Raw genomic sequence first — 26233 nt, 5'->3', positions numbered from 1 at the left:
ATGAATGTCACCAACATGAGTGGCCCCAACTCCAACGACTCCCTGCTCCGTGTGTGCATTTCACAATGCACAAGTAAGGCATCTGGTCCATACGCTGGACCGGATGGAGGAAGCCGGCCCCCAATGGCTGCACAGGAAGGAGAACCAGGAGGGTAATTCAGCCATGCATGGTGGCTGGGCCTACCATCCCAGCACTGGGGAGGCTGAGGCAGGAGAACTGTGAGTCTCAGGCCAGCTTGGGCTGCACAGCGAGACCCTGTCTCAAAAACCAAGGGCTGGGGTGTGGCTCAGTGGTGAGCGCTTGCCTAGCACGTACAAGGCCCTGGGGTCCATCCCCAGCACCACAGGAAAAAATAAAAAGAGAATTTCATGGTGAACCCGGAGAGGACTTTCAGGTGAGGCTGGCCACAGGGGGACCTGTGACCCCAGCCTGGCTGTGCCAGTCCAACACACTTCACCATGATACTAGCTGCCACCTGCCTCCCCCACAAGATGACTGGCAGGTAGGGTTAGGTGTGAGTGATGGGGATTTGCAAAGGAAGCTAAAATGGAGGAGCCCTGATTCAGTGCCTATGTGCCGAGAGCCCCACGAGCACCCCCACCCCGTGGCCAGACTGCAAGTGAAAACCTTTTTTTTCAGATGGTACTGGGGTTTGAACTCAGTGTTTCCCTTTGTGCCTGAGTTATCTTTCAGGTTTTTGCTCAGGCCAAGCCTCATGGCACAGCTGGGATAATAGCTATCTGTCACCATGCCCAACTTCCTTGCTCAGATGGGGTCTTGTGAAATTTTTGCCTGGGTTAGTCTCAAGTGCAGTCTCCCAGTCGCCACCTCTCAAGGGGCCACTGTGCCTGACCCTTAAACACTTTTTTTTTTGACCCAGGCCCTCTGGCTCCACATCTTTGTAAGACAAAAGAGACCCCAACAGGAGAAGCAGGGTGGGACATGTGCACGTCATTGTGTCCTTCCAAGTGACAGCTCTGGCCTAAACCGGCTCCCGTGGGGACTGGGACTGCGTCTGCCCGTTTCTGTGTCAGCGCTGCCTCATTGTGCTTCTAAATCTTGCCCCCTGCCAGGTCTTCCTTTGGAGGGTCACAACCGGGAGGTGGCCATGGCAGGCACCTGAGCTCTCTCTGAGATGTGCACCTCAAAGTCTTTTACCTTAGTAAACCTAAGCACCCTGACTAAACCTGCCTGCGACCCACTACGTTTCAAGTCGTGCCTGAAACCTTCGCTGGACACGGACCCCAGTCAGCTGTGCTGACCTCCAGCAACATCTTTGGTGCGTGACTTGGATCGCCTGACAGGTGACTTGCCACCTCCCCGCTGCCATCTGGGCTGAGGCGGACTGAGCTATGCTGCAGAGGGCAGAAGCTGTGGATGACAGCGGGCACATGGCCTCAGCAGCCAGGCCTGGGGGCAGGACACCGTCAGGACAGAGGCACAGGGAAGGCCTTCACTTGAAAACGCCTGGGACAAACCAGCTCGGCACTTTAAGGTGTCCCGTCCATGACTGCAGCGTCCCACAGAGGGGCCTGGGGTAGTCACAGGGCCTGGTGGCTGTCCCCAGAAGCACTTGTGGGCTCTACGTGGGGCTCTGACCGTCCTCCTCCCTGAAGACGCCCCCCAAGGGTCCCCTGTGTGTGCCACAGTGCGACACTAGTTAGGTGGACTCCCAACCCTCCACGAAGCACTTCCACGCAGGACGTGCAGAAAGCCAGGCCCCGCTCACCTGATGGTGCCGGTCGGGGACGGAATGGGGCTGACGAGGCTGCGGAGGTCCGGCTCCGGGATGTGGATGGTCAGCGGGGAGATTTGGGGATACAGTGGCCGCAGGGGGGACGCCGGGGCCTCTTCTTTGTGGTACAGGGACGTGAACTGGATCTTGATGGCCGTGCTGGGAAAGCGAAAGGTGCACCTGCGATGGGAGGAGAGCGGGTCAGGCGGGGGGAGGTGTGGTGACAGCTCCCTGTGCTCTCGGGGCTCGAGTGTGTCCTGGGGACAAGATGGCACTTTACAGACTACGAACCCAAACCCAGGTCGTTCTGTGTGCATGAACAGAAAAGATACGAATATCCCCCGACAAACGGCCCAACAAACGGCCCGCAGCCTACCAACCAAGGCCTTCGTGACCTCACAGGGACGGTGACTGCACGGACGATGCCTAGAGGCAGACACCCCTAGTGATGGCTGGAAATCGTGAAGGCTCAAGTGGCTCTAGGCTGAAACGCTCAGCCTGGTCGCGTTCCCACTGGAGGCGTCACAAACCGACAATCTGGTCCCAGGGAGCTCAAGGGTCACCTCCATCAAGGTCAGTGCTGAGGAGCTCAGCGCAGGGGACACCATGCACTTAGGGCCACTAACTCCAAGACACTTCTAATTGCCAAGTGGAGAGACTGCCAACCAAAAGCTGCTGACTGGCACGTGGGCAAGGAGGAAACGAAGGCCAAGTCAGACAGGCGCACGACAGCAGCGGAGCCTGAACCCATGGCACAAAGGCTTTGTCCATGGAGCAGAGCACACAAGGACGCCATGCACGGGCCCACGCGGGGCGCCGCAGAGACTGAGGGCACCGCGCACAGCACTGCAGGAACTAAGCCTGCCGCCACAGGACTGTGCACAGCTCACTTCACCGGCGTGCAGGCGTTCCCACCACACAGTGCCAACAGCTGGGACTTGCTCGGCATGGTGTGTCAGGACTTGCAGGAGGCCGGGCAGTGGCAGTGCTGGAGGAGGGCGAACCTGTGTCCTCGTCACAGACACACACATGCACGGACTCCCCTTTCATTCCCGCTACCTCCTGCGTTTAGCAAAACGGCACCCGTAGCGAGCCTTAGCCTGGGCAGAAGGTGCTCTCCAGATGCAGTGCCTTGATTCGGCCACTGCAGAGGTGACGGGTGACTCAGTATCACACCTGGGCTCTTTCCCACACCCAGCAGAGAAAAACAGACTTCCAGCTGCCTGACCCGGCAGGACAGCTGGATGTCACCCAGGCAGACTGCAGTGAACCGTCGCCATTAGGTTCCGACATGAAAACCCGGGATGCCAGTCCTTCTGGGGGACCTCCTGCTCCCTCTCCATGGGGAGGAGGTGGGGTTTGTGGCATGGAGCCCGTGCCCCCCTAGAGCACGGCCAAAGCCACTTCCACTTAGTCCCCATTGACCTCTATCAGAACTTTAGCTAGACAGCAGGTGTTTCCCAAAGCCAAGCCCGTGGCTGAGTCCTGCAGGCCTGTCAGCTTTTCCAAATCAACACAGCTGACATCACCCGTGCAAGTGTCCCTGAGCCAAGGAGACAGCAAGCCGAGCTGACTAAAGAGAATGAGCAGAGAGCAAGATGTGGCATGTGCTGGACACACCTGCTCCACAGGAAGGCCATCATGGTGACAGCACGTATGGCCCATTACTACCACACGCTGGCCCTCCCGCCAGGACGGCCCAGCTGGGACTCCGAGCTGTGCCACAAAGGTTCATCGCTGGCACAGATCCTCCTTCGCACGAGAATGCCAGGGCCAGCTGGAAAGACGACGTGGCTCTGGCCTGCATCTGAGGTCACAGGTAGACAGCTCTTCTGGACCTCGGGGTGAACCGCACCCCAATTCCAGTATCTCAGACAGGGTGACAGCCTTCCCCGGCCCTGCCTCCACTTCCCGCCTGGAGCCTGGAGCCTGGAGCCTGGAACCTGGCCGGGCAGGAAGGGGGCCTGTGCAGGTGGAGACCATGGCTGGATCCCCGCTCCCCAACTGTGCCACACTTCTGTGCTGATCACCAACAAAATGGGAGGGACAGAGCAGAAGGACCAGATCGAGGGTGATTTGCAGGTCCAGTCTGAAGATTCTGGACAATATCTGCATGCATGTCACCACACCACAAGCCATCTTTCTCTTCTTTGCTTCTTTTTTCTTTTCCTTCTTTTTTTTTGCAGCACTGGGGTTTGAACTCAGGGACTCCCACCTGCTAGGCAGGTGCTCTACCACTTAAGCCACTCAACCAGCCCTTTTTGCTTCATTTTTCTGATAGGGTATCATGCTTTTGTCCAGGCTGGCCTCACACTGACCTTCCTACCTACGCCTCCCGAGAGGCTGGGATTACAGGTATGCTCCACCACACCCAGCATCCTGCTCTCTGGCCATGAGGTCTCACCTTGGGTGGATCCTGGTGGTGTTTCCTCTGCCTGCCCCCCTCAGACTTGTTTCCCTTGATGCTCCAAATGTCTGCTCTTTCTCTGCTTTTCACACTATGGAGTCAGGTGCTGGAACCTGGTTTCTGTGAGTGTGTGCGGGTTCATAGACAAGGCTCCCAGCCTAGGGAGTGTTGTGTGGACCCTACCAAGGCAGCTGTTTGTCCACAGCTGGGCCTTGGGAGGTCTGTGGGGCAGCTCTGGAAAGGAGGGATTTACTGGCTTTATTTAGAAAAAACTTCTCTGATGGCCGGGCGTGGTGGCTCATGCCTACAATCCCAGTTACTTGGGAGACAGAAATTGGGAGGCAAAAAGCTGAGACCCTGTCTCAACCAGCAAGCTGAATGTGGTGGGGTGCCACTGTAATCCTAGCTACAAGGAAGGCAGAGGCTCATGGTCCAGGTCTGGGCATAAAGTGAGACCCTATCTGAAAACTAACTGAAGCAAAAAGGGCTGGGGTGTGGCTTAAGTGGTTGAGTGCTTGCCTTACAAGTGCAAGGTCCTGAGTTCAAATCCCAGTACTACCACAAAACTAAGTATAAAACCTTCATCAATGACTAAAGGCTTTTAAAAGCTGCAACTGTCTTCAGTGTGGCCGCACCTCCAGTCCTGTAGCGCCAGCAGCTGGAGCTCAGTCTCTGAGTTGAGCAGCACAGAAATGGCCTGAGGCAGGCCCAGCCCAGGCAGTCTCCTGGAGTGGGTAACAGTTCCCCAACGGTCATGCCTGGGGTGGTGGCTGTGCCCAACGCACCACAAAGGCCTCCATGACGTGCCCGGACACAGACGCCCCAGGAAGACTGTCATGGGTCTGGGGGGCTGGGGTGGGGGCAGGGCGCCCACTCTTGTGTTGGCCGGGGATCTCTGGGGATTCAAGGGAAGGGCCCCATGCTTGGCCGAGGGAGTAAGAGGCAGGGAGGGCGAGGTGAGGAAGGAGGGAGTGGGAGCTGGGGGCTGCTAACATGTCTCAAAACTGCGTATTCAAATTCTATAGCAGACAGAACCAGCACAGGTTTACCTAGGGGAAAAACACTTCAGAGTTGGCCAATCCCTCTGCTAGGCGAGTCTGTTACAGGCGCCTCTCGTGTTGAGATGGGGTCTTGCTAATTTTTTGCCAGGGCTGGCCTCAAACTGTGATCCTCCCACTTTCTGCCTCCAGAGTAGCTGGAGTTACAGAAGTGAGCCAACAAGCCCAACTTCAGAGTGTTTTTTTTCAATGCTGTTTCTCGTTACAAGAAAGACTGAAGACGGGGGAATACTGTGAGAAACTCGGTGACAGGTGCTCTGAGTGTGCGTGGCGCCCAGTGAAGTGAACCGCTGATCTGTCCTGGTCCTGCATGGGGTTGGGCCCAGGGACAGAGAAAGTTCACCAAGGCTCAGGCCAACCAAGAGGGGAGCAGCCAGGCCAGCAGCACCACAAGGAGCTGGTGCAGTGACCACAGCTCAGGGCCCTCCCCCACCCCCAGGCTCTACACACAATACGTACGCACACACGACACATGTGACACACGCACACACGGCACATGCACACGACACACGCACGACACACACGCCACACGTGACACACGCACACACGACACACATGCACACAGGACACATGCACACACGCCACACGTGACACACGCACACACGACACACACGCACACATGCCACACGCGACACACATGCACACACGACACACACGCCACACGTGACACACGCACACACGACACACGCGACACACGCACGACACACATGCACACACGACACACACGCCACACGTGACACACGCACACAGGACACACGCACATGACACACATGACACGCACACACGACACGCACACACGCACACACATCACACACACACACCACACACACCACACACATGACACACGCACACAGGACACACGCACACAGGACACACGCACATGACACACGACACGCACACGTGACACACGACACGCACACACATGACACACACACACAACACACACATGACACACGCACACAACACACGCACACACACGCGCACACACACAGAGGACACACGCGCGCACACACACACAGGACACACGCACACACACATGACACGCACACACACACGACACGCACACGACACACGCACACACGACACGCACACGCACACACATGACACACACACACACCACACACCACACACACGACACGCACACACGACCAGCGCCTTTCCCAGGACATGTGACCCTCACTGCCTTTGTGGCATTGCCAGAGAAAGTCACACCGCTCAGGCACTTTGTGATGGTGCTGCTGTACCACTCCCCGGCAGAAAGTGGCTTTGGATGGCACAGGTAACATCACGTCCCAGAGCAAAGCGCTTTGAGGACCTTAGATGCTTTAACCTCAAACACCCTCTTCCTACTAAAATTCAATACGCTTTGCAGAACTCCCCAAAACGAGCCATGTGGCCAGGGCTGTGGCTGTGGTGCCCGTCATGATGCTAAGATGGAGCTGGAAAGGACGCAGTAGTGTCCAAGACAGTGGCCGGCATGTGCAGGCGAGGTGGCTGACAGTGGCTTTGAGAAGAAAAACAGATGCACGCAGGTTCCCGAAGGGCACAGGCTCTGCTAGGCTGTAACACCAGCAGACATGAGCTGCCCCCACCCACCCAGTGCCGGGCACACGGGGCAGGGGGCAAAGAGCCAGTGTTTCCACGGCGCCCACCAGAGAGCGGCCTCGGCTAGCTGTGGGTCTCCCGGTCACTCCTGTAGCAGTCATAGAGATGGCCATAAGGTCGGTGGCTGCACTTGATGGTGGCAAAGGCTGCCCAGCTGCGTGGGATGCAGCCAAGCCTGCCAGGCTGCAAGGACTGAGGCAATCTGCTCCAGAGAGATTGCGCTCAGCCACGTTTGCAATGCTACCAGACCCCGTAAGACCAAGGTGGACAGCAAGCAGGGAACCCGCACACTTGAGATGAGCCTGCGGGGCAGAGGGCAGGCTGGGAGGCCACAAGAAAGGGAGGCCAGCATGGGGTGCACGGACCCAGGCCCATGGCATTCTGGCCACATGCACGGGGCGGTGGAAAGGACCCAAGCTGTTCTTTCCAGGGAGAGTCCCATCCATCTGTGGGGACTCATGGGATTTAAAACAAGCTGGGGGCGGAGACCCTAAGCAAGCTGAGCTCACCAGCTTTACGTTCTCCCCAAATGGGGCAGAATGTGCAGTGTATCTGGAGAAGCAAATCCCTGCGAGGTTCTCCTGAAACACCAAGGTTCAGCCAGGCCCCGGCCTCTTAGCGTTCTACTCCAAATGGAATTGGAGGCCATCCCGGGCCACTCGGCTGAGCAACGACTGGGCAAAGGCAGGGTCCCGCACCCCGGGCCACACAGTTTGCTTGTGACAGGCAACTCAACTTCTCTTGTGTCTGGACCGATTTAAAGACGGTACTTTAAAACTCCAAATGGCTTAATCTAGAGACCTTACCATGCTGTCTACACGATGGACGATAAGAACACACTGGCTGGCCACACACACTGACCTCCTTCAAGACTGGACCCAAGTTGGCGTGGTGGCGCACACCTGTAATTCCAGGTACTCAGGAGACACAGACAGATCACAGTTTAGGGCTAGCCCGGCAAAAAGTCAGCAAGACCCCCATCTCAAAGGACAAGCCAAGTGCTGTAGTGAGCATATGTCTGTAACCCCAGCTATGCCAAAGCTAGAGTCTAAGGTCAGCTCCAGGCAAAAGCGTGAAACCCTATCTGAAAACAAACTAAAACCCAAAGAACTGGGTGTGACTCAAGTGATAAGAGCATGAGTAAGCTCTGGGCCCTGAGTTCAAACTCCCGCCCCTAAAAAGCCCCCTGATCTATCCAGGCCACTGTCCTCCAACTCACACTTCCCACTTGCTTCCTGCAGGGCCGGACTTCCTGCTGGTCAGGCTCTCTCCTTCGGCTGGACTAAAGCAGGTCGGGTGCTACAGAGCAGGGCGGCTCCCATGGGACCCACTGGCAGCACCCAGCACATCTCATACACCCAGGAAGGACACACAAGACACAGGTCCCAGGAACCAGGAGTCCAACAGGAGGCGGCTGGTCTGCAAGCTGGCCAGCCCAGTCCAAGCCAGGCTTACGCTGAGACTTCCACAGCACAGAGGAATTCCTAGCCCTTCTCATCCTTGGTGAACCTCAAAAAGGTATGGCTGTGTGTGGCAGAACTGGTCAGCCAAAGAACCAGAGAGCAAAAAGAGCCCAGGTGTTCTCCCAGGCTCAGAGGGTGGGCACCACGCAAATCCTGGACACTGCTGCCCAGAGCCAGGTGTGCGACTGCAATCCCTGCAGGTCCCGTCCCTCCAGAGAGTGCTGGCCAGGCTGTCCTCGCTCCCCTCCCTGCCTCCACCCCACGGGGATGATGTACTGGCCAGGCAGGGCCTGGAGTCAGCGTAGCCTTCAGCACGGCGAAGACAGGGACACTGCATTTTAGGATAATGTGCAAAACCAAGGACCTGGTGTCTAAAGCCACCTGAAATTCAGTACAACAGTAAAGCCACTTGCAACTGTAACGTGTATATGCACGTACAGAGGTGTACCCACGCGCACACACGCGTGCACCAGGAAATAACACCGCGTGAGCTGAGCACGCCTGGCCTGTTCTCTCTGGCCCTTGGGTTGTCTGTGAACACAAGTGTGAGACCATCACAGAAAATACTCGGTGTCCCCATTCCAGACAATCAGGGCGGACAGAGAGGGCTGGGACAAAGCGGCAGTAAGACGTGGGGGGTGGGGGACCAAGGTCCAATGTTAAGTGCAGAGCTCCTGCGGGGAGGCAGTGGTGAGCCTGGGGCTGCACCTCAGCTGCTCCTCAGGAGCGAGGCTGGGTGCTTGTCACACCCGGATGGCTCATGCCTGCAGGCCCCTCTCGGCAGCCCACCTGCCCTGCAGTCCTAATAGGAAACCCCAGCTTGGGGGGGCGGGGTCTGGGCAGAACAAAGGTGCTGCTAACTGAACCTGGGCCCAGCACGGTTGGGACTGAGATGGGGACAGAGCTGCTGAGGGCTGACAGCCCTGCTGTCCACGCATGGCCCACTCAGGCCCTGGCCAGATGGTGTCACTGGACACAGATGCTCAAAGACGAGGGACCAAGGAGGTCAGACCATGTGCTGCCTGCTGGCTGGACTTGGACAAGGGGGAGGACTCGGTTTTGCTTTGCAGACGCAGTCAACCCGTCCCTGCGGTCCCTGCAGAAGCCGCCACCTCCCGCTTCTGGGGAAGGAGGGACGCGCTGGGTGTGCTGGGCGCTCCTGCCTCTCAGCTAAAAGCAGCTGCTGTCTCCCCACACAGCCCCAGCTCAGGGAAGGGAACCTGGCCACTGGGTGACTGAGCACAGCACTCAGCAGAGGGAACCCTAGCCACAGAACAGCCAAGTACAGCAGACACCACCACTCAGTGGAGGGAACCCTGGGCACAGAGCAACCGAGTACAGCAGACACCAGCACTCAGTGGAGGGAACCCAGAGCAGAGGGATGCAGGCCAGGGCCCTGTGACAGAACTGGGAGATTACAACAAGCAAGGACAGACAGCCAAGCTCCAGCTGGGACAGAGGCACGCACAGGTTGTCCACCTGACCCACTGCCTTTCTGATAGCCACATACCCAGTGGTAATGATTCCACGCCCACTTTCTCTGCAGTTGGGGACAACAATTGAAAAGTGAGTGGAAATTGTCAGGCAGCACCTGCAGGGGTCTCTGAAGGGAGGGTTAGTCCTCCCCATCAGCCCTCTTCCAGTTCACACCTAAAATGAAGATGCAATGACTGGTGCACCAGCAACCCTTCTGGGCAGCGAGGCTACCTTGAAGCCAGGACCACAGTCTGCACCACAGGCAGCTGAGCTGTGTGCACACGCGTACACCTATGGGACACAGCCTCTGATCATTTTTCCATTTCTGACAAAACCAAATTGCTTGGCTTTAAAAAAGAAAACAGGCTGGCTGAATGGCTCAATAGGAGAGTGCCTGCCTAGCATTGTGGCCCTGAGTTCAAACCTCACTACCACCAAGAATAAAACATAAATTAAAAAGAAGGAAAACAAGCCAGAGATCTTTACTAAAGAAATACAGACTCAGGGCCACCCTGAGCACAGTCAGGAGGGCAGGTGACGTTTACAGCCACCCTGGCAGCAGACGACGTTTGGGACGCAGGATGAGCGAGGCTTCCTCTCTTACACAGCGGCCTCTGCCCTGCAGGCTCCCGCTGCCACTCACTGACAGCTGTCCCCCATGGGCCAGGCCTCCCTGCAGCCACAGTGACTGTCCTGTACCCTCCTCCTCCACCCCTGGGCGTGGTGGTCAGCAAGGGCTCTGTCTTCTCTTTTTAAAAGACTAATTCAGGGAAATTTTAAATACAGGCTTTTTTTTTCTTTTTAGTAAAAACCACAACTGCACCGCCTTCCACGGTGCTGCACCTGGCTGCAGGGTTCCCTGCAGGACACGTGAGACGCGCTGCTGGCTTATGTGTCACACTGTATGTGACGCCCGCACACACTTCAAGGCAGGCTGCTGAGCAGAGGCTCTGGGGACTCTCACACCCAGCGCTGTTGGCTACAGTCTGTCAGTAGGGGATGGACGGCCACTCATGCCATCAGCCACCTCAGGAAACCCTTTTCATGCCAAGTCAGCCTCAAAGTGTTCACAGATCTTGAAAGAACATGGGAACTTCCAAATCCCAGGTGACAACCAAGTCGCCATTGTCCCTCAGGCCTCTCCCCCCGCCCCCCGCACCTGGCCCTCCTCCTCGAGGTCGCGTAGCCTGTGTGGACACACCTCACCTGCTGGACATGTTCCTCCCCTTTGCCGTCGTGTGCCCCCTGGGTCAGGTGCCCAGAGACTCATCAGGGGCTAAAATGAAATGGCCTCTCAGCTGCCACCCTTGGCTCTCATGGGAGAAGGGCTGGCGTTATTCCTGCTCTCAGTGTGTAAGAAAAAGTTCTTTGTGTCACTTAGGTTAATGACAGCTGGCAGCTCAGGAGTTAGTTGTAAGCTGTTTTACCAACCACTGTGTCTCTACACCGAATGAGCCTGGAGGCGGCCAGGGCCACGCACCCTAGGGTCCTGCCATGTGGGTGGAACTGGGCTGGGAGATACAGGGCATGCAGCCTAGGACCTAGTTTAATGACAATGTCATACAAAGCCACCACACACACTGGACAAGGGCCCTACTTCCCAGCAGTGACCACAGGGAGCAGAGGACAAACAAAGCAGACACAGCAGCCGAGCAGGGTGGCCTAGAGGGAGCTCCAATCCCGCTCAGGCACAAAGGGCTGGCCCAGGGGGAGCAAGGTGTGCAACAGCACCCAGCTTCTCCATGAAGGTCTGCATGGAACCCCAGCTTCTGCTGGGGACAAAGGAGCGAGGCCCCAGCACAGAGGTCACTTATGGGAGCTACAGGGGAGCTGACCCAGGACCAGGTGCAGAGTGGAGCAGTGACGTCTGTGTGTGCACAGGGAGGATGGAAGCTGGGGGTGGGGCTGGAGGGGGGCTGCTGGAACACAAAAGTCGATAGGATCCAAAGTCTGAGACGCCATCAGGTCACTGGGAGGAAGGCCCCGAGGGAATGGGGGTGGCAGAGCGGCCAGAGCTCCAGAACGTACAATTCCCAGCGCGAGTTCCCCGAAAACCACCGTGAGCCGAGGGCCCAGTCCTGGAGGAAGCATGGTGGCCGCGGGCTGCAGGCCTGCCTCCTGGGCTGTGCCAGAGGAAAGCAGTTTTGTTCCTTTTCTCAAAACAGAAGTGTCTCATGAAAGGAGTAAACACTCGAATCAGCAGGCCGTTTACCCTTCTGCTGCTTTTACAAGAACCAATCGTCAGACCCAGCCCAAGCAGAGGTCGCAGGGAACCTGCCGTAGCTGGGACTGGGGCTCCTGCCTTCAGTGAGAATTCGGCTCCTCCAAGGGAGCGTGGAGTCCCCACTTGTGACCAGACGGACCCTGGCACGCAGCGTGAGGACCAAGAGCACTTAGCGCTAGCACACGCTGCTGTGGACGCCAGGGGGCACAGCCTTTCCCCGGCGGAGAGGTGTGCACCTGACACCAGGCACAAGCGAAGGCCAATGTGCATTTCCCTAAGGAAAAGAGATGGAGCGATCCACTTAGGATAATTCACCAAAGCAGAGCGCGCGGTCATCGCATGCCGGGCTTCGGGAGGCAGTTCGTGATCTGGATCTGAACAGGGTCACACAGGCCCTCCCTGGAGGCTGGCCTGCACCAACCAGGTACACACAGCGTCTCTTCTTGAAGGACTGGGTGCCACACGCAGTGGGCTGTCATGGAGAGGCCGCTCCCCGCTCCTTAAGGCTGGAAGGAACACACGGATGGAGCTCTGATGAGTCTTTCCAGCATTCCACAGCTGCTGCTCCAGGGGCAGGGCAGACGGCCACACACACACACACACACACACAGGTCACGCCTGGAGTCCAGCAACGCTAGCTCGTCCCAAACCACTGCAGAGAGGCAGCCTGTTCTGCCGATGCTGGCCTGCCCGCCCACACCTCTGGCAGTGGCTGGAGGGCAGGGTTCACTTGTCCCTTTTCTTACACTTCCTCTCATTCAAAGAGCCAACGCAGATTGGTGGGGTTCCTGAGAGGGGACCTTCTGGAGTCAGTCAATGGTGTGACAGTGACAGCAATTCAGTAATGTGCCACACCGTAGCCTGGCGAGACCCAACTCCTGCCAGCTGATCACCTGGAGATACAAAGGAGATAGCTACAGGAGCCCACAAAGTGTGACATTTCACACCCACGCACTCATTCCAGACTTAAGCAGACTGGTAAAAACATGAGACCTCGCAGGGGTCATTCTGGTCTAGCTGATCCTGTGGCAGAGGGACAGCAGGACCAGGTGTGTGCACACTTGCACTCGGAGCTGTCCTCAGCCATTTGCACCTGCCAGTGGCTACAGCCATCACTTATGGCCTCTCCTGGAAACAACACCTGGGCCATGTGTCCCAGTGCCGCCTCCACTCAGCTGACGTTTCCTGCCCAGAGAAAGCCAGATATGCGGACCAGAATTGCTGCCCTCTGCAGACACTGGCCATGGCTGCATGGCTTCCGCTCCGTGCCAGGGACAGGAAAGCCTGGAAGGTGCCCAGGGCGCAAAAACGGAGCTGACTGCACACACTTCTGAACCAGAAACCAATTCTCTGGGGAGGGAAAGTGCCATGAGGATGCAGGAAGATGTCAGGGATTCAGAAACTATCCCAGGCAAATCTCCTACCTAAGACGCACCAAGTGCAAACAAAATGGATGGACCCCCTCTTTCTAGAACAAAAGAATGAACAAAAAGCACCCCCTTTCTAGAAGGGCGTGGGAAGGTCTGGGTCCTGTCGTGAGTCCTTAGCTGTCACTCACTAGAGTGAGGTCAGTGTAAACGGGTCACCCTCGCGCCACCGGATGAGGTCCGGGGACTTACAAGGCACAAAGATTGTCAGTGCTGGAATCAGACTTAAAAGCGCCTTAAAGAAAAGCCAAAGTGAGGAGAAGGGAAGGTGCCACACCACCTTCTCTCTTGGGAGTTGCGGACCCCTCCTGGCTTCCCAGGGTCAGCAGCTGCGGCTTCCTGGATTAGTTCTTTCTGTTTTCTTTTTTTTTCCTGACACAGGGTCTCCCTGTGCAGCCCACGATCCTCCTGCCTCAGCCTCCTGAGTGCCGGGGTTATAGGCAGGTACCACCGTGCCCAGCTTCTTAATGTTTCCGCCTTAGTTTTCCCATTACAACCAGTTGGAGCCAAACACACAACAGTGCTGATGTAATTAGGCGCAGAGACATTTCTCACTACTTACAAGTCACAGAACAGTTTGCAGACCGTTTCCAGCAGAGCAGGAGGAGTTGATGTGTGAGCCCAGGCTCACCTGGATGAACCGCCTGAGCCCAAAGCACCTTCTGAGCTGGGTGTGGAAATGACCACCCCTCAGGAGTGCTGGCCCTTTCCTAGCCATACCATCAAAATGAAATCTTATCTGGAGTTTGGAAGAAGTCACTGATGATGAGCACAGTCTACAACTGAATGTCACCTCTCGCTCAGTGGACACACAGCCCACAGAGACATGCGTGCGTCCCCGCTGCAAGGACAACACTGCCGGGGCGGGAACTTCCCTGGCCTTGCCTGCTGTTTGCAAAAGGTTTAGTCACCAAGGATCTGAATCCTTGCTCGGGAAAAACAGGACCACGTTCCTGCTCTGAGGGGACGGTGACAGGGGAGCTGGACCGTGGAGGACCCCGCCATTCTCAAGACCTTGTGCAGTGGTAACACCAGGACGCAGAGGGCAGCCCTGGGCTCGTGCCAACAGCAGCGTTCCTTCCCAAGGAAGCAGCTGCGGCAGAGAGGGCTCACCGCTCTTGGAAACCTGTTCCCAGGGGCAAAGTCAACGACCCCAAGTGTCCCCCCACATTGGCTGCGGCTGTCCTGTGGATGTGAGGTGCCGGTGTGGAGGGTCCCGGCCCCCACCCCAGCTCTGCGCTCATTGTCGGGAACACCGTCCTCCAGGATCTCAGACGTTCTCCAGGGCCTGGTACCTGAGCACCTCTCAGGCTACAGACTGTGGCCGGTGGCCACAGGACCAGCGCTGGGCCAGGCTCAGGACAGCACTGACTGCTCTCAGCTCGGGCAAGAGCGAGCCACGCGGGAGGAAAGGGATGACAAGGGACACGGAGAAACGGGGCCACGTACAACATGCCCTGCGTGACTCCACAAGCGGACTCGGGTTCTTCTGGGCCCAGCGCACATCAAGAGCAGGCAGAACGTGTGACTCTCGTGACCCTGGCGACCTCCTTCCCGGAGCAAGGCTGGGGCATCTTAGTGCAGCTGGATGGCAGGAAGCCAGACCTGGCAGCGCTCATTTCTCCGAGGTCCAAGGAGAGGTGCTCATTTCAAGTACAGAACAGATTCCCAGGGCTCCTTTCCCAAGTCAGGTGCCAGCTAACGCACAGAGTGAGGCCGCCAGTGAGCCACAGCTTCTCCTAGAGGGAAACGCGCCATCTCTGCGCCTTCCCGGAGTCTCCAGGCTACCGGTGGCACAGGAAGCCCCAAATGCATTGTGTCTCAGAGGACGAGGACGCTTAGTGGAGATAAGGCAGACGCCCAAAGTCATCTACAGGGCAGCAGGTAGGGTCAACCCACTTCCAACCTTCTCCCTCCTCCTCCAAGGAAACCAAAACACTGAATTTTCTTAAACAAACGTGTTTGATGATGAAATTAAAACCATAAAAAGTGCTGCTGAGTTAGGTCACCAGCAACAATTTAATTTTTAAAAACCACGTATCTTTTATTCTTTTTTTTTTTCTTTTTTGTGGTACTGGGGCTTGAACTCAGGTCCTTCACCTTGAGCCACCCCACCAGCCCTATTTTTGTGATGGGTATTTTCAAGATAGGGTACATGAGCTATTTACCCAAGCTGGCTTTGAACCACAATCCTCCTGATCTCTGCCTCCTGAGTAGCTGGGATTACAGGCGTGACCCACCAGTGCCCGGCTAAAACCATGTATCTTGTCTGTGGTCCTCTCCAACTGCATGGCAGCAAGTCTAAAAGCCACACATGTACTGGGGGGCCTGTGTGCCTTACTGAGGTGGCCTTGTCACCATCACACCCTCCTACGGGTGAGACGTTGTTAATGGGATAGTGAGGAGGTGTATAGGCCATGGCCAGTGACCTGGGATGTACTGTGACACTGGAATTTCACTGGGCAATGTTCAAAGCAACAGGATAATAAGCAATTTGACCACTCTGATCTGGTGAATTAAACTTTACTGTGGCAAAATTAGCTCATGGTTTTGCCAAAGTGTGACTCTTCTGAACCCTCAGCTCTCCTAGCAGGTCCCATGCACCCCTAGCAGCACCTGTCCAGGTGAGACTCGGGCAGCCGGATGCTTTCAGGAGCGGGAATTTCTCTCCCACCCAGCCAGCATCCCAGGAGAAGCAGGAGGAAGGCGGCCACCCATAAACTGCAGGCCCAGAGTGTGTATGACCAGCACCCAATGGGTCCTGGGGAGTGCGCCACCCCAGGTCACACAAAAATCCAAGTTTATACCTTCTGGAACAAATTGCTGTATTTGATCACACCAATTTATCCTACTCCATCATCTCTGTGCCAGTCACCATGTAAAATTCACACTAAGGCTTTGTGTGGAGACTGTAAGGTCAAGTTAGAGGGTGACCTACCTCTGGAATCTGGGTTGGAGTTTTCACCTATGGGGGGATAGGGAGGGGCTTTTGCCCAGATCACTAGGATTTGCCTGCAGGGAAGCCCCACCCCAGCAGCCAGGGAAAAAGCCATCAAAGGCACCAGGAGGCCTCCTGCTGCAGATAAGCAGAGCTGGCAACCAGAGCTGTTTACAGCAGTTCAGAGACCCTCCCGCCAGCCCAGATAAAAACCCACACAAAACAAAGCACTTGCTATCAGCTCCAGAGACTGCAAGAGCTTCATCTGGCGTAAGCCTAGGCCCCTCCAGAGCGCAGTCACAGGCTCCTGAAGTCCCAGCCCTCCAGTGCCCCAGCCCTCTATTCACCCTGCTGCTGGGGGGAGGGGCAGTTCCACCTCCACAATGACCCAAATTTCAGAAAGTGTGAGACTGAGCATCATGACAAGCCATGAGATGTCAGACAGGGACAGCCCCCCTGGAAGGCCATGGGGAGGCACAAGAAAAAATTCTGGGGTCACACACGGTGGCCACACCTGACGTCCTAGCACCCAGGAGGCTGAGGCAGGAGGAGGTCAAGTTCGAGGCCCTGTCTTAAAGAGAAGGGAAGGGTCTCTAACAGACTTCATTACCCACCTGGGGAAACTGGGTCAAAAGGCAGCACAGAATGATCACAGTGGAGAAGCCAGGCTCCCCAGGTCCCTGGATACACTCAACTAGTTTAATTGTTATATAAATCGCACTCAGCCCATCAATTTATCCCTTTATCCCTTATGGGCGGGCTGTCAGCACAGATTTCTCTGGAATAAAATCTGAGCCAGATCACCCTCACTGATGCCCCGCCCCCCCGCCCTCCCCAAATGTCCTAAATGCTCGGTGACTCTCCTGTTACCTTGGTGTCTGTCCCGTCTGCACCAGGAGAAGGAAGAGAGGCTGGCCAGGTCCCCTTGCCCAGCACCCTGTCTGCCAGAGACCATCTCCACGTGGTGTCCCTTATGGACAGAGGCAGAGGTGCCTAGGGCTCGGTCTTTAGTTTAAAGCAGAGGGGGCAAGAAGTGAGTTAGCCTGTGAAGCAGCCAAGTTCACTTCCTGCAGGAATTTTTCCACAAGCACTGATGCGAGGCGGGAGGAGACCAGAGGCCCATGGCAGGCCCAGTTCTCCATGGAGCAGAAACCCCATGGGGGACAAGGAGAGGGCAGGGCGACAACCTAGCTGTATCCAGGCCATCGAGGGAGGGGTCAAAGATGACTTAGCCAATATTCCCAGGGAAGGAAATGACCTCACTCCCGCCTGAGTGTCCACTGTGACAGAGCTCTGAGGAGAGGAGGTCTGCTGACCTTGAACGGCTCTCCCCGTGAAATGGCAGAAGGGACACGGACCATATTCTGCACTTAGAGAAGGGCAGCGGCATCCGTTCCGGTTCTGGTCCCCGGCGGGAGGAGACAACAGACGCAGAGTCCAGACTCATCCTGCTCTCCTGGAATCCCTTGTGGTCGCCTGTCCTCTGCCTGGCCCTGGCCAGTGTCACAGATGTGAGTCCCTGACTCAGGGAGGGAGGGGGCGCTCTTGTCGCCTGTTTAAGCTGACCACTCTCACAGTTGGCATTTTCTATAAGCATTTTCAAGTCCCCCACCAGCCAGGATCAGGAGCTCAGCAGGTCTTGTTGTTCTGTTTTCGAGAAAGCAGACATGAGCAAGGATGTCTTCATGGGGAGCTCTCGTACTTTTTCTCCCTTCCACATTTCTATATTTTCTACCAGCAAGGACTGGGCTGCAAAATGTCACTTGTCAAGGAGGGAGTAACATGGTGGACAGGATCCCCTAAGATGCTGTCACCAGGTGCCACTGCAGCCATCTTAGTGTGAAGTACAGTGACGTTCACAGGATGACAAAATCCGCTAAGAACATGTCTCTGCTGTTCTGTGGCACACGACTGTCCAGAAGCAGTCTGAAATGATCAAGGGGTGTGGGTGCAGTGCACGGAAGCTTGTGTACACCTCCTTTAAGCTCACTTTTAAAAACTGACTCCTGCCAGGTACTGGTGGCTCACACCTGTAATCCCTGCCACTTGGGAGGCTGAGATCAGGAGGATAGAAATTCAGGGCCAGCCCAGGGAAATAGTTCAAGAGACCCCATCTCAAAAACTAAATGGACTGGGGTGTGGTTCAAGTGACAAGAGTGCCTGGAAGCCCTGAGTTCAAACCTCAGTCTTGATTTCTACAAAAAGACATAAATTTTGACTTAAAAATTAAAGCATGCAGGCTGATTTTTCAAAACACTAGGCTTTTAGTTTTTTAAGTTTAAGATTTAACTTGCTATTAATGTTACGATGTTGACAGTATGGAACCCTCTGGGAAAATCATTTTGGATGGACAGATCCTTCAAAGGGACCATTATTCTGTTAAAAAAATGACTTTCAGAGCTGGGGTTGCAGCTCAGTGGTGAAGCGCCTGCCTGGTGTGTGCAAGCCCTGGGTTCCATCCCCAACGTCACTAAAAGAAAAACCAGCCTGACTCAGGAGGCATAGTTCAAACAACAAACAAAGAAAACCCCTCACTTTTGCATTTTGACTCTTTTTTGTGTGTGTGATGCTGGGGTTTGAACTCAGGGCCTCTTGCTAGGCAGTGCTCCACTGCTTGAGCCCCGCCCAGCCCTTGTTGTGATTGACATGCAGCCTTTCTTCCTAGGCAATAGTGAAAAACAAAATGACGAGTCCTAAGGCTGAACAGATGACTGCCATCAAGAGCACCAGTCAAAAGCAGATGGAAGTACTGCTGAGAAGAGATGCCACGGAGAGCTGGAGAGCAGACCTCAGGTGAGAGCTGTGCGGCAGAGAGGGGGGCCGACGTCTGCAGGGTCCTGGAGGGACCGGGCGGCTGAAAAGGGAGGAGAAGCCCAGGCTGGCCGGGCATCGCAGAGTGGCACTCACCTCCTCCCAAATCCTCCCACGCCCCCTGCTACTGGCTGTAGTCACGGGGCCAGCAGGGTTGGGGCCCAAGTAGATCTTACAAGCAAAGGTCTCATGGGCCTTCCAGGGCGAGGGGCGGGGGAGATACAGACCTGTAAAAGACCCAGTCACAAACTGCACTAGGAGAGAGTCCCCAGGTCCTAGGGAGTGACCCTGAGATCACTGTACGGAAGACAGCGGCAAGGACAGCCAGTACAGAGGCAGAGGGCAGCACAGGCCCCAGGGAGAGGAGGCGGTGGTGGGGATGGCACTGGAGGCCAGTGGAGAGCGGATGCAAACACCACAGATGTTCCAAGTAAATGGACAAGAACGAGACCCACAAATGAGGATGAGGCAAAAGGACAAATCCATAGGGACAGCGGGCGACCCGGATAGGAGCAGTGGGCAACCAGGGGGGGTGCAGAGCGACGGTGCAGGAAGGCGTGAAGTGCTGGCGGTAGACAGTGCAATGGCGGTACACTAGTGTGACTGTACCCTTAGAAACGGCGACGTTCACTTATGTTTTGCCACCACCACCGCAAGGTCATTTGGGAGGCCGTGGCAGGAGCTGACATGGGAACAAAGGCCCCAGGCCAGGCTGGAAGGGTGGGGGAGGCATGTAAGCACACGCATGGATGGACAGACAGAGGATGGCCCTGGAAGGAAACCCAGAGAGGCCACTGCTGAGGTGGCTTTCCCTCTGCAGGTCACCAGGTGCCTGTCTCTGTCTACCCCACACCCCATTGACCTGTGACCAGGGGCAGACTTGCAAAACACTGCCCAGTGACAGCCACCATGGCTCTTACTGGCACTTCAAAACCAAAACAGAAGCTATCTCCAAACAATTTGCTTTGCTGCGTACATGTGCCGAGCAGAAGAGAAGCTGTGGGCTTGAGGTCACGACCTCTCACCTCTGTCCACCCGTGCCCAGGAAGGAAGCAAGGAGCATGCACTCGAGAAGTCCTGGCAGATGCCTCAGGTCTGTTCCTCGTCCTTGTCCTTGTCTGGTTCTGCCACCCTCTGAGGGCCTGGCAAGGGTCCCCTTTCTGGAAAGCTCTTAACACACCCCAGGGTCAGTGGTCCCAGCTGCGACAGCACTCCCTGTGGGATCCACACACCTTGACCGACCCAGGACCACACCTGCCTGCCTTGGAAAACGGTGACCACTCGCAATCTCAGCTAGAGACACATTTTGGTTTTTACTGCGTTTGTTCCTGATGACGCAGACCCCTGCATGCCTGTCACTGGGGTGCACCAGGAGGCCACAGGAGCGAGCAGTCTGCATGGACCCTGCCCCTTCTCTTTCACCTGACAAGCCCTGCAAAGGGCCTTGGGCCGTGACAGACAGGAGTGCAGAGCCGACCAGAGGCCAGGCCCCTCTCTCCCAGCACCCATGGCACCCTCTGCTGCTGGGATCTTGGCTTGTCATCTGTGAGAGTGCACTTGGGACTCTGCCTGGTCTGGGCAGCTGATCCCATGTTCTGTTGAGGCCAGCAGCAGCCAGGTTCCAAGTGTAGGTTCACACGCTTTTTCCCTCAGCATCTGCTTCCCTGTGATCAGACACAGGGAACTTCTCCCCCATGGGCTCACTACCCTGTGACCATTACGTGCCACTGTCCCCTCCCTGATGAAATCCCAGACCCGCAGTCTTAAAGCTGCTGGCAGCTGAGACAGTTTTCCTTCTCACTGGTCACAGCGTTCTGAGAGCTGGGCTGAAATGGCTCCCGGGCACTAGAGGGAAATCCGGCCCTTGACCAGGCCCCATCCCAGCGTGCCAGTCCCCGCCTCTGGCTTCCTGAGATAATGTGGGTTTGTTTTGGTTTTGTTCTTGGAGACAGGTCTGGCTGGCCTCAGACTTATAATCCTCCTGCCTCAGCTTCTATGCTTGGGATTACAGGCCGCGCCTGTGAGCCTGGCTTTGTGGCAGATAGTAAGAGCAAGTCTCAGGGATGTTCTGTCTGAGTCTAGCATGCATGGAATCCGCCATGCCTGCCGGGCACCTCCTTCCTCCTGTGCACATCAGGCCCTGAGGAAATCTGCACGAGCAAGGGGCCCTCCGCACCTGCCTCCCAACCCCCAGCACTAGAGGCCCCTGCCCCGGGGAGGTGGCTTCTCATCCAGTCCTCAGTGCCTGTCCCCAAGGCCTCCCCTGACATCCCAAGGCCTTCTGGGTCTGGGGAAGTCTAATCAGGAATTCCCTCCACAGCTGCAGCTGTCCTGATCTCTGCAATTGGTCCTGGACTCCACAGTCCTTCCTCCTCACATGGGGACCCCTAGGCCACCTCACTCAGAGCTGTTGTCCCTCTGGTCATCCTACTGCACCTGGGAGTCCCTGCTGCCCTCATCCCAACTCCTGCCAGTAGCCTAGATCTTCCTTGGAGGCCGGCCGCACCCAGCCCTGAGACACTCGGAAAGAACATGTTTGTGTGGCCCACACCTGGCCTCACCTGCTGCCTACAGGACCAGCAGAGATGTCAGGAGCTGCCACACAGCTGAAGCGCTCACACGGTGAGCTGGGGATGGAGCCTTGGGATGGGGTGAAGGAAGAGAACCTGGCAGGGAAGCAGGGTCTGACCCAGGGCACAGAGGAGAGGCAGGCGTGGCCATCCCAGAACAAAAAGCTGCTCTGTCAGAGTGAAGGCTGAGTATCAGGGCCATGAGGGCGCAGGGACCTGTGCCCCGTGCTGTCACTATGACACAATCTTTTTGCAGAAGTGGCAAATACAAACAGTGCCGTGAAGAAGATGATATGACACTGCGTATGTATGTTAGAAACCCGTGACAACTGAACACACGTTCTTCTTAGCTACCTCTCTGCCCAAGTATCGGACAGGACCAGAGTTGACCCCTTAGCAGGGCTGCCAGTGGTGAGGATGGGACTGGAAGGGGAAGCCAGGGATCTTAGCTTCATCTTCCATATGCTGTTCCTTGTACTTAAAAAAGGGCATGAAGCCGGGCACAGTGGTGCACACCTGTAATCCCAGCTACTTGGGAGGCAGGGATCAGGAAGATGGAGATCCCAGGCAAAAAGTCCATGAGATAGCATCTCAACCGATGGCTGGCTACAGGGGCACGCACCTGTACCCAGCTACATGGGAAAGTACCAGTAGGAGTCTGGAGGTCGAGGCCAGCCTCGGCATAAAGTGAGACCAGATCTCAAAAACAAACAATGCAGAAAGAGCTAGGGTGTGGCTCAAGAGGCAGAGCTCCGTCCAGCAATCATGAGGCCCTGAGTTCAAACCCTAGTGCTGCCAACAAGGCGGGAAGATGAGAGAATGACAAAATGTGATCAAGAGTCAACTGTTACTAGGCACACAGAACTTGCATGGGGTCTCGTACTGCCAATGCCCCAGTCCTGTGCCTCCACCTGACTCATGAGATGCCCTGCCAAGACCCTTCAGGATGGAGTGGCTGACATCGCAGTAGCTCTCAGTGCCCTCCCAGGTCTTAATGGGTCCTGGCACCCTCCAAAGGTGACATAAACTAATCTAGGTAAAACACCACTTTGTCTCAAATCCCCTAGGCTCTGAGCTCTCACTTTCTGGACAAGCTGAGCAGTAAAACACAAGGAAAATAAACCCACAACTTTGTGCTGATCGTGCAAGCTTCTGAGTCAGGAGGGAGAGACAGTAAGCCAGGCTGAGAGCACGATCTAGTGACCTAGCGCCTGTCACCCCACTGGCCCCTCTGCTGGGCCAACGGGCAGAGGAGGCCAGTGGCCTCCATCATGAGCAGCCCTAACCTGGGGACACACCTCACTGCTCACTGGAGCCTCCCAGAATGCACGCAGTCCCTCGTACATGGCAGTGCTGCAGCCAGACCATGCTGCAGAGGCACCTGACGCCAGGCGCCAAGGTAAGACCTTGCAACCTCCTGCAAGCCTCTGATCCCCTGGACAGTGGGCAGTGCACTCCTGAACAGACAAGGATCAGGCCTCTAGCTGGAGGGCCCTCAACTCACCGACCAAGCCGCATCTTTTCAAAGCTAAGTCAGGGCTGGGGTGTGACTTCGATGGTGGAGCGCCTGTCTAGCAAGTGGGAGGTCCTGACTTCAAATCCCACTACTACCACAATAAATAACCAGATAGAGAAGTAAAAGCCACATGAATTAGCGCCCCCCCCCATTTCCCAGATGACTCCACATCTAGGACCCACCAATTTGTTGATCCCTTCTGCCAGCAATTACCAACAAAGCGCCAACTGCGTGCCAAGGATGCCGCCATGTTTCAGGGAGAGGGAGCGGTGCAGTACAGTGGTCAACAGGAGAAGCAAGGTCTGGATCCCAGAAAACCCAGCGTGTCAGATAAACCTCACTACAAACCACTGAAGCAATTTCAAGGTGCGGGCCTCCGGAAGGAAGCTGCATTTTTTTTTTAGGTGTTTTTCGGAATGGGGTCTCACTATGTTCCCCAGGCTGACCTCGAACCTCTGGGTGCAAAAGATCTTCCTGCTTCAGCCTCCCCATTAGGTGGGACTGCAGATGTGCTCCACTGCACTTGCCTAGGAAGTGTTCTCTAAGCAGCCACATCTGCATTCACTGTGAAATGCCTCCTAAGCATTCCTTCTCCAGTGAGCAGCAGAAAGGATTCCTTTGGGCCAGGTGTAATATTGCACGCCTATAATCCCAGCTACTCGGGAGGTAGAGACCAGGAGAGTCATGGTTCAAGGCCAGCCCAGACAAAAAGTTAGCAAGACTCCCCTCTCAATAAATAACCCGGGCATGGTGGATCACATCTGTAATCCTGGCCATGTAGGAGGCAGAGGTAGGAGAATCACAGCCCAAGTCCAGCCCAGGCAAAAGTTAGTGAAAATCCAATCTGAAAAAACTTCTAAGGCAAAAAGGGTTGGGGCTTGGCTCAAGTGGTAAAGTACTTGCCTAGCAAACATAAGGCCCTGAGTTCAAACCTCAGAACCGAAGAGGGGAAATAAAAAAGCTACTTAGCAGGGTGGTTATCTGTTCACTGTTACTTGCCAGCTTCTGAGGACAACAAACAGAAAGTGGAAGAAAGAGACGAAATACGCTCACTTGCAGATGAAGACCATGGCTGAGGAACGCAAGTGCGTAAAGAGGAAAACTAACTAGAAACCGCAGCCTTGGCTGGAAGCACACAAAACACTGATGCCGGGCTGAGCGGCAAACGCTACTTAGCACAGCACCTAGGCCAGTGGGCGGTGGAAGTGAGCCCTGTCGGCAAAACGCACCATGCCCTTGAGGGATTCGGAGGGGCTCCATCTGATTCCAGTCAGGATTTTATTGAACAGATGAATCTACAGTGAGAGATAAAGGCACTGGTGGGTCAGTAGTAGAATTCTCGCCTCCCATACAGTGAGAGCTATCCCGCAAGATATCCAGCCAGTTTTCTTTCAAAATGGCAGGGACAGTAAAGACACAGCAGCCACTCACTAGGGAGGCAGAGGTAGAGGAGACAGAGGAGGATCACTGTTGGAGGCCAGCCTGGGCAAAGGCATAAGACCCTCTCTGAAGAATAAACTAAAGCCCAGAGGCCTGGCGGAGTGGCTCAAGTGGTACAGCACTTGCCTAGCAAGCTCAAGGCCCTGAGTTCAAATCCCAGAACCGCAAAAAAATAAAAAAATAAAGACAAAGAAAGGCTGAGGAAGTGTCCTGGGTTAAGGAGACTGGAGAGATGTGACAATAAGTCAGCACTGAGTCGGGCGCTGGGTCCCATGGCTGTGCACACTGTAATCCCAGCACTCAGAAGGCTGAGGCAGGAGGAGTGAGGGCCGCCTGGGCTACACAGCAAGACACAGTCTTCAAACAACAAAAAAGACGCCACTGAGATGGCGGACAAAGTTGGCACAGGGACTAGATATTAGATAAAAGATCCTGATCAGTGCTAATTTCTTGTGCTTAGTCACAGAACAGAGGCTTTATAAAATACTGTCCCTTGCAGGAGACAGACACCGCTAAGGGAAGGGTGGCTCCTCACAGAGACTGCAGTGAGGGAAGTGTGGCTGAGAAGGGCAGTCTGCAGGGACAACGCACGGGGACCTGAGCCAAGCGTGACACCTGCTCGACAGCTTGAAATGGTTTTCAGGATTCAAAAACTTAAGTTAGTATTACGAGACGAAACCAAAGAAAAACGCACGCGCTACCTTTCCTACACGGGCGCACTAACCCTTGAGCGCTAACAAGGGGAAAAGCGCCATTCACGCTGCGCATGCCGGAATACCAGCACACGGGAGGTGAAGGGAGGATCGTGAGTTCAAGGCCAGCCTGGGCTACATAGCAAGACCCAGCCCCAAAAAAACCAAATATGAACACCGTATCACCTGGGAGTTACCTGGGAGAAAAACGGGTCGTGTGTAAGGAAAGCCAGAACTTTGCCGCACTCTACAAGCGTCACTGCGCCCTTCAGACGGGGAGGTCCCTGTCCTCACGTGACTCACAGGCAATACCCAGTCACCCCTGTGACCCGTGAGCTAAAAGCGACAGTACCACAACACCTTGCTAGGTAAGTGCCACCGTCCACATATTGGCCACGTGGACAGCCAGGAAGGACAGGCACACATGCCGCACCCACCTGTCTATAAAGGCAGTTTGATACCTTCAAGGCCATGTTGGAAGCACCAGGGAGCCTGGGCTCCTGCAGTCACTACCATGACACAGTGACACAGTGACTGCAGTCACTGACCCTGAGCAGCCCCTCTGCTCCCGCAGGACTCAGCTCTCGGGTGACTTGCTTTCCCTCTGTGTTCAGGGAGCAGGGCACAGAGGGGTCACTGGGGGGTTGGGGAGGGGGGGAGAAGGGGGACTGTTCACCTGTCCAGCAACAGGTCCGGGGGGCCGGCAGACGCCTCGTCTCACAGCCCAGAAGCCCAGACAGCTGTGAATCTCAATGTCACCTCCGTCTCCACACCCAGAGCCACTCTGTGCCTCTGAGGTGGGTGAGATAAACTGAGGAGGCGGCCACTGCAGCAGCCAGGGACCCTCGGGTCTGCAGCCAGGTCAGCACA

The 26233-nt window shown here is 55.8% G+C and overlaps 1 protein-coding gene and 1 long non-coding RNA gene across 3 annotated transcripts in view; one reads left to right on the top strand and one right to left on the bottom strand.

The window, feature by feature from the left end:
- The window catches only part of Foxk1 (forkhead box K1), a 53559-nt gene that overhangs the window by 16745 nt on the left and 10581 nt on the right, over positions 1–26233 (bottom strand). For both annotated transcript variants that reach the window (XM_020177051.2, XM_074075463.1), the window contains exon 2: positions 1731–1916. In XM_020177051.2, the coding sequence (XP_020032640.2) occupies positions 1731–1916 (186 nt within the window). The remainder of the gene's footprint in view (positions 1–1730; positions 1917–26233) is intronic.
- Positions 17469–25947, top strand: LOC141423970 (uncharacterized). Its single transcript, XR_012448732.1, has 4 exons — positions 17469–17845; positions 19000–19127; positions 19966–20238; positions 21466–25947. It is a non-coding gene; the product is annotated as an uncharacterized lncRNA (long non-coding RNA).

This window comes from Castor canadensis, chromosome 6 (genome assembly GCF_047511655.1).
Source record: "Castor canadensis chromosome 6, mCasCan1.hap1v2, whole genome shotgun sequence".
Classification (NCBI taxonomy): domain Eukaryota; kingdom Metazoa; phylum Chordata; class Mammalia; order Rodentia; family Castoridae; genus Castor; species Castor canadensis.
Note: the sequence above shows the minus strand (reverse complement) of the source record. Positions and strands in the feature narration are given on the sequence as shown.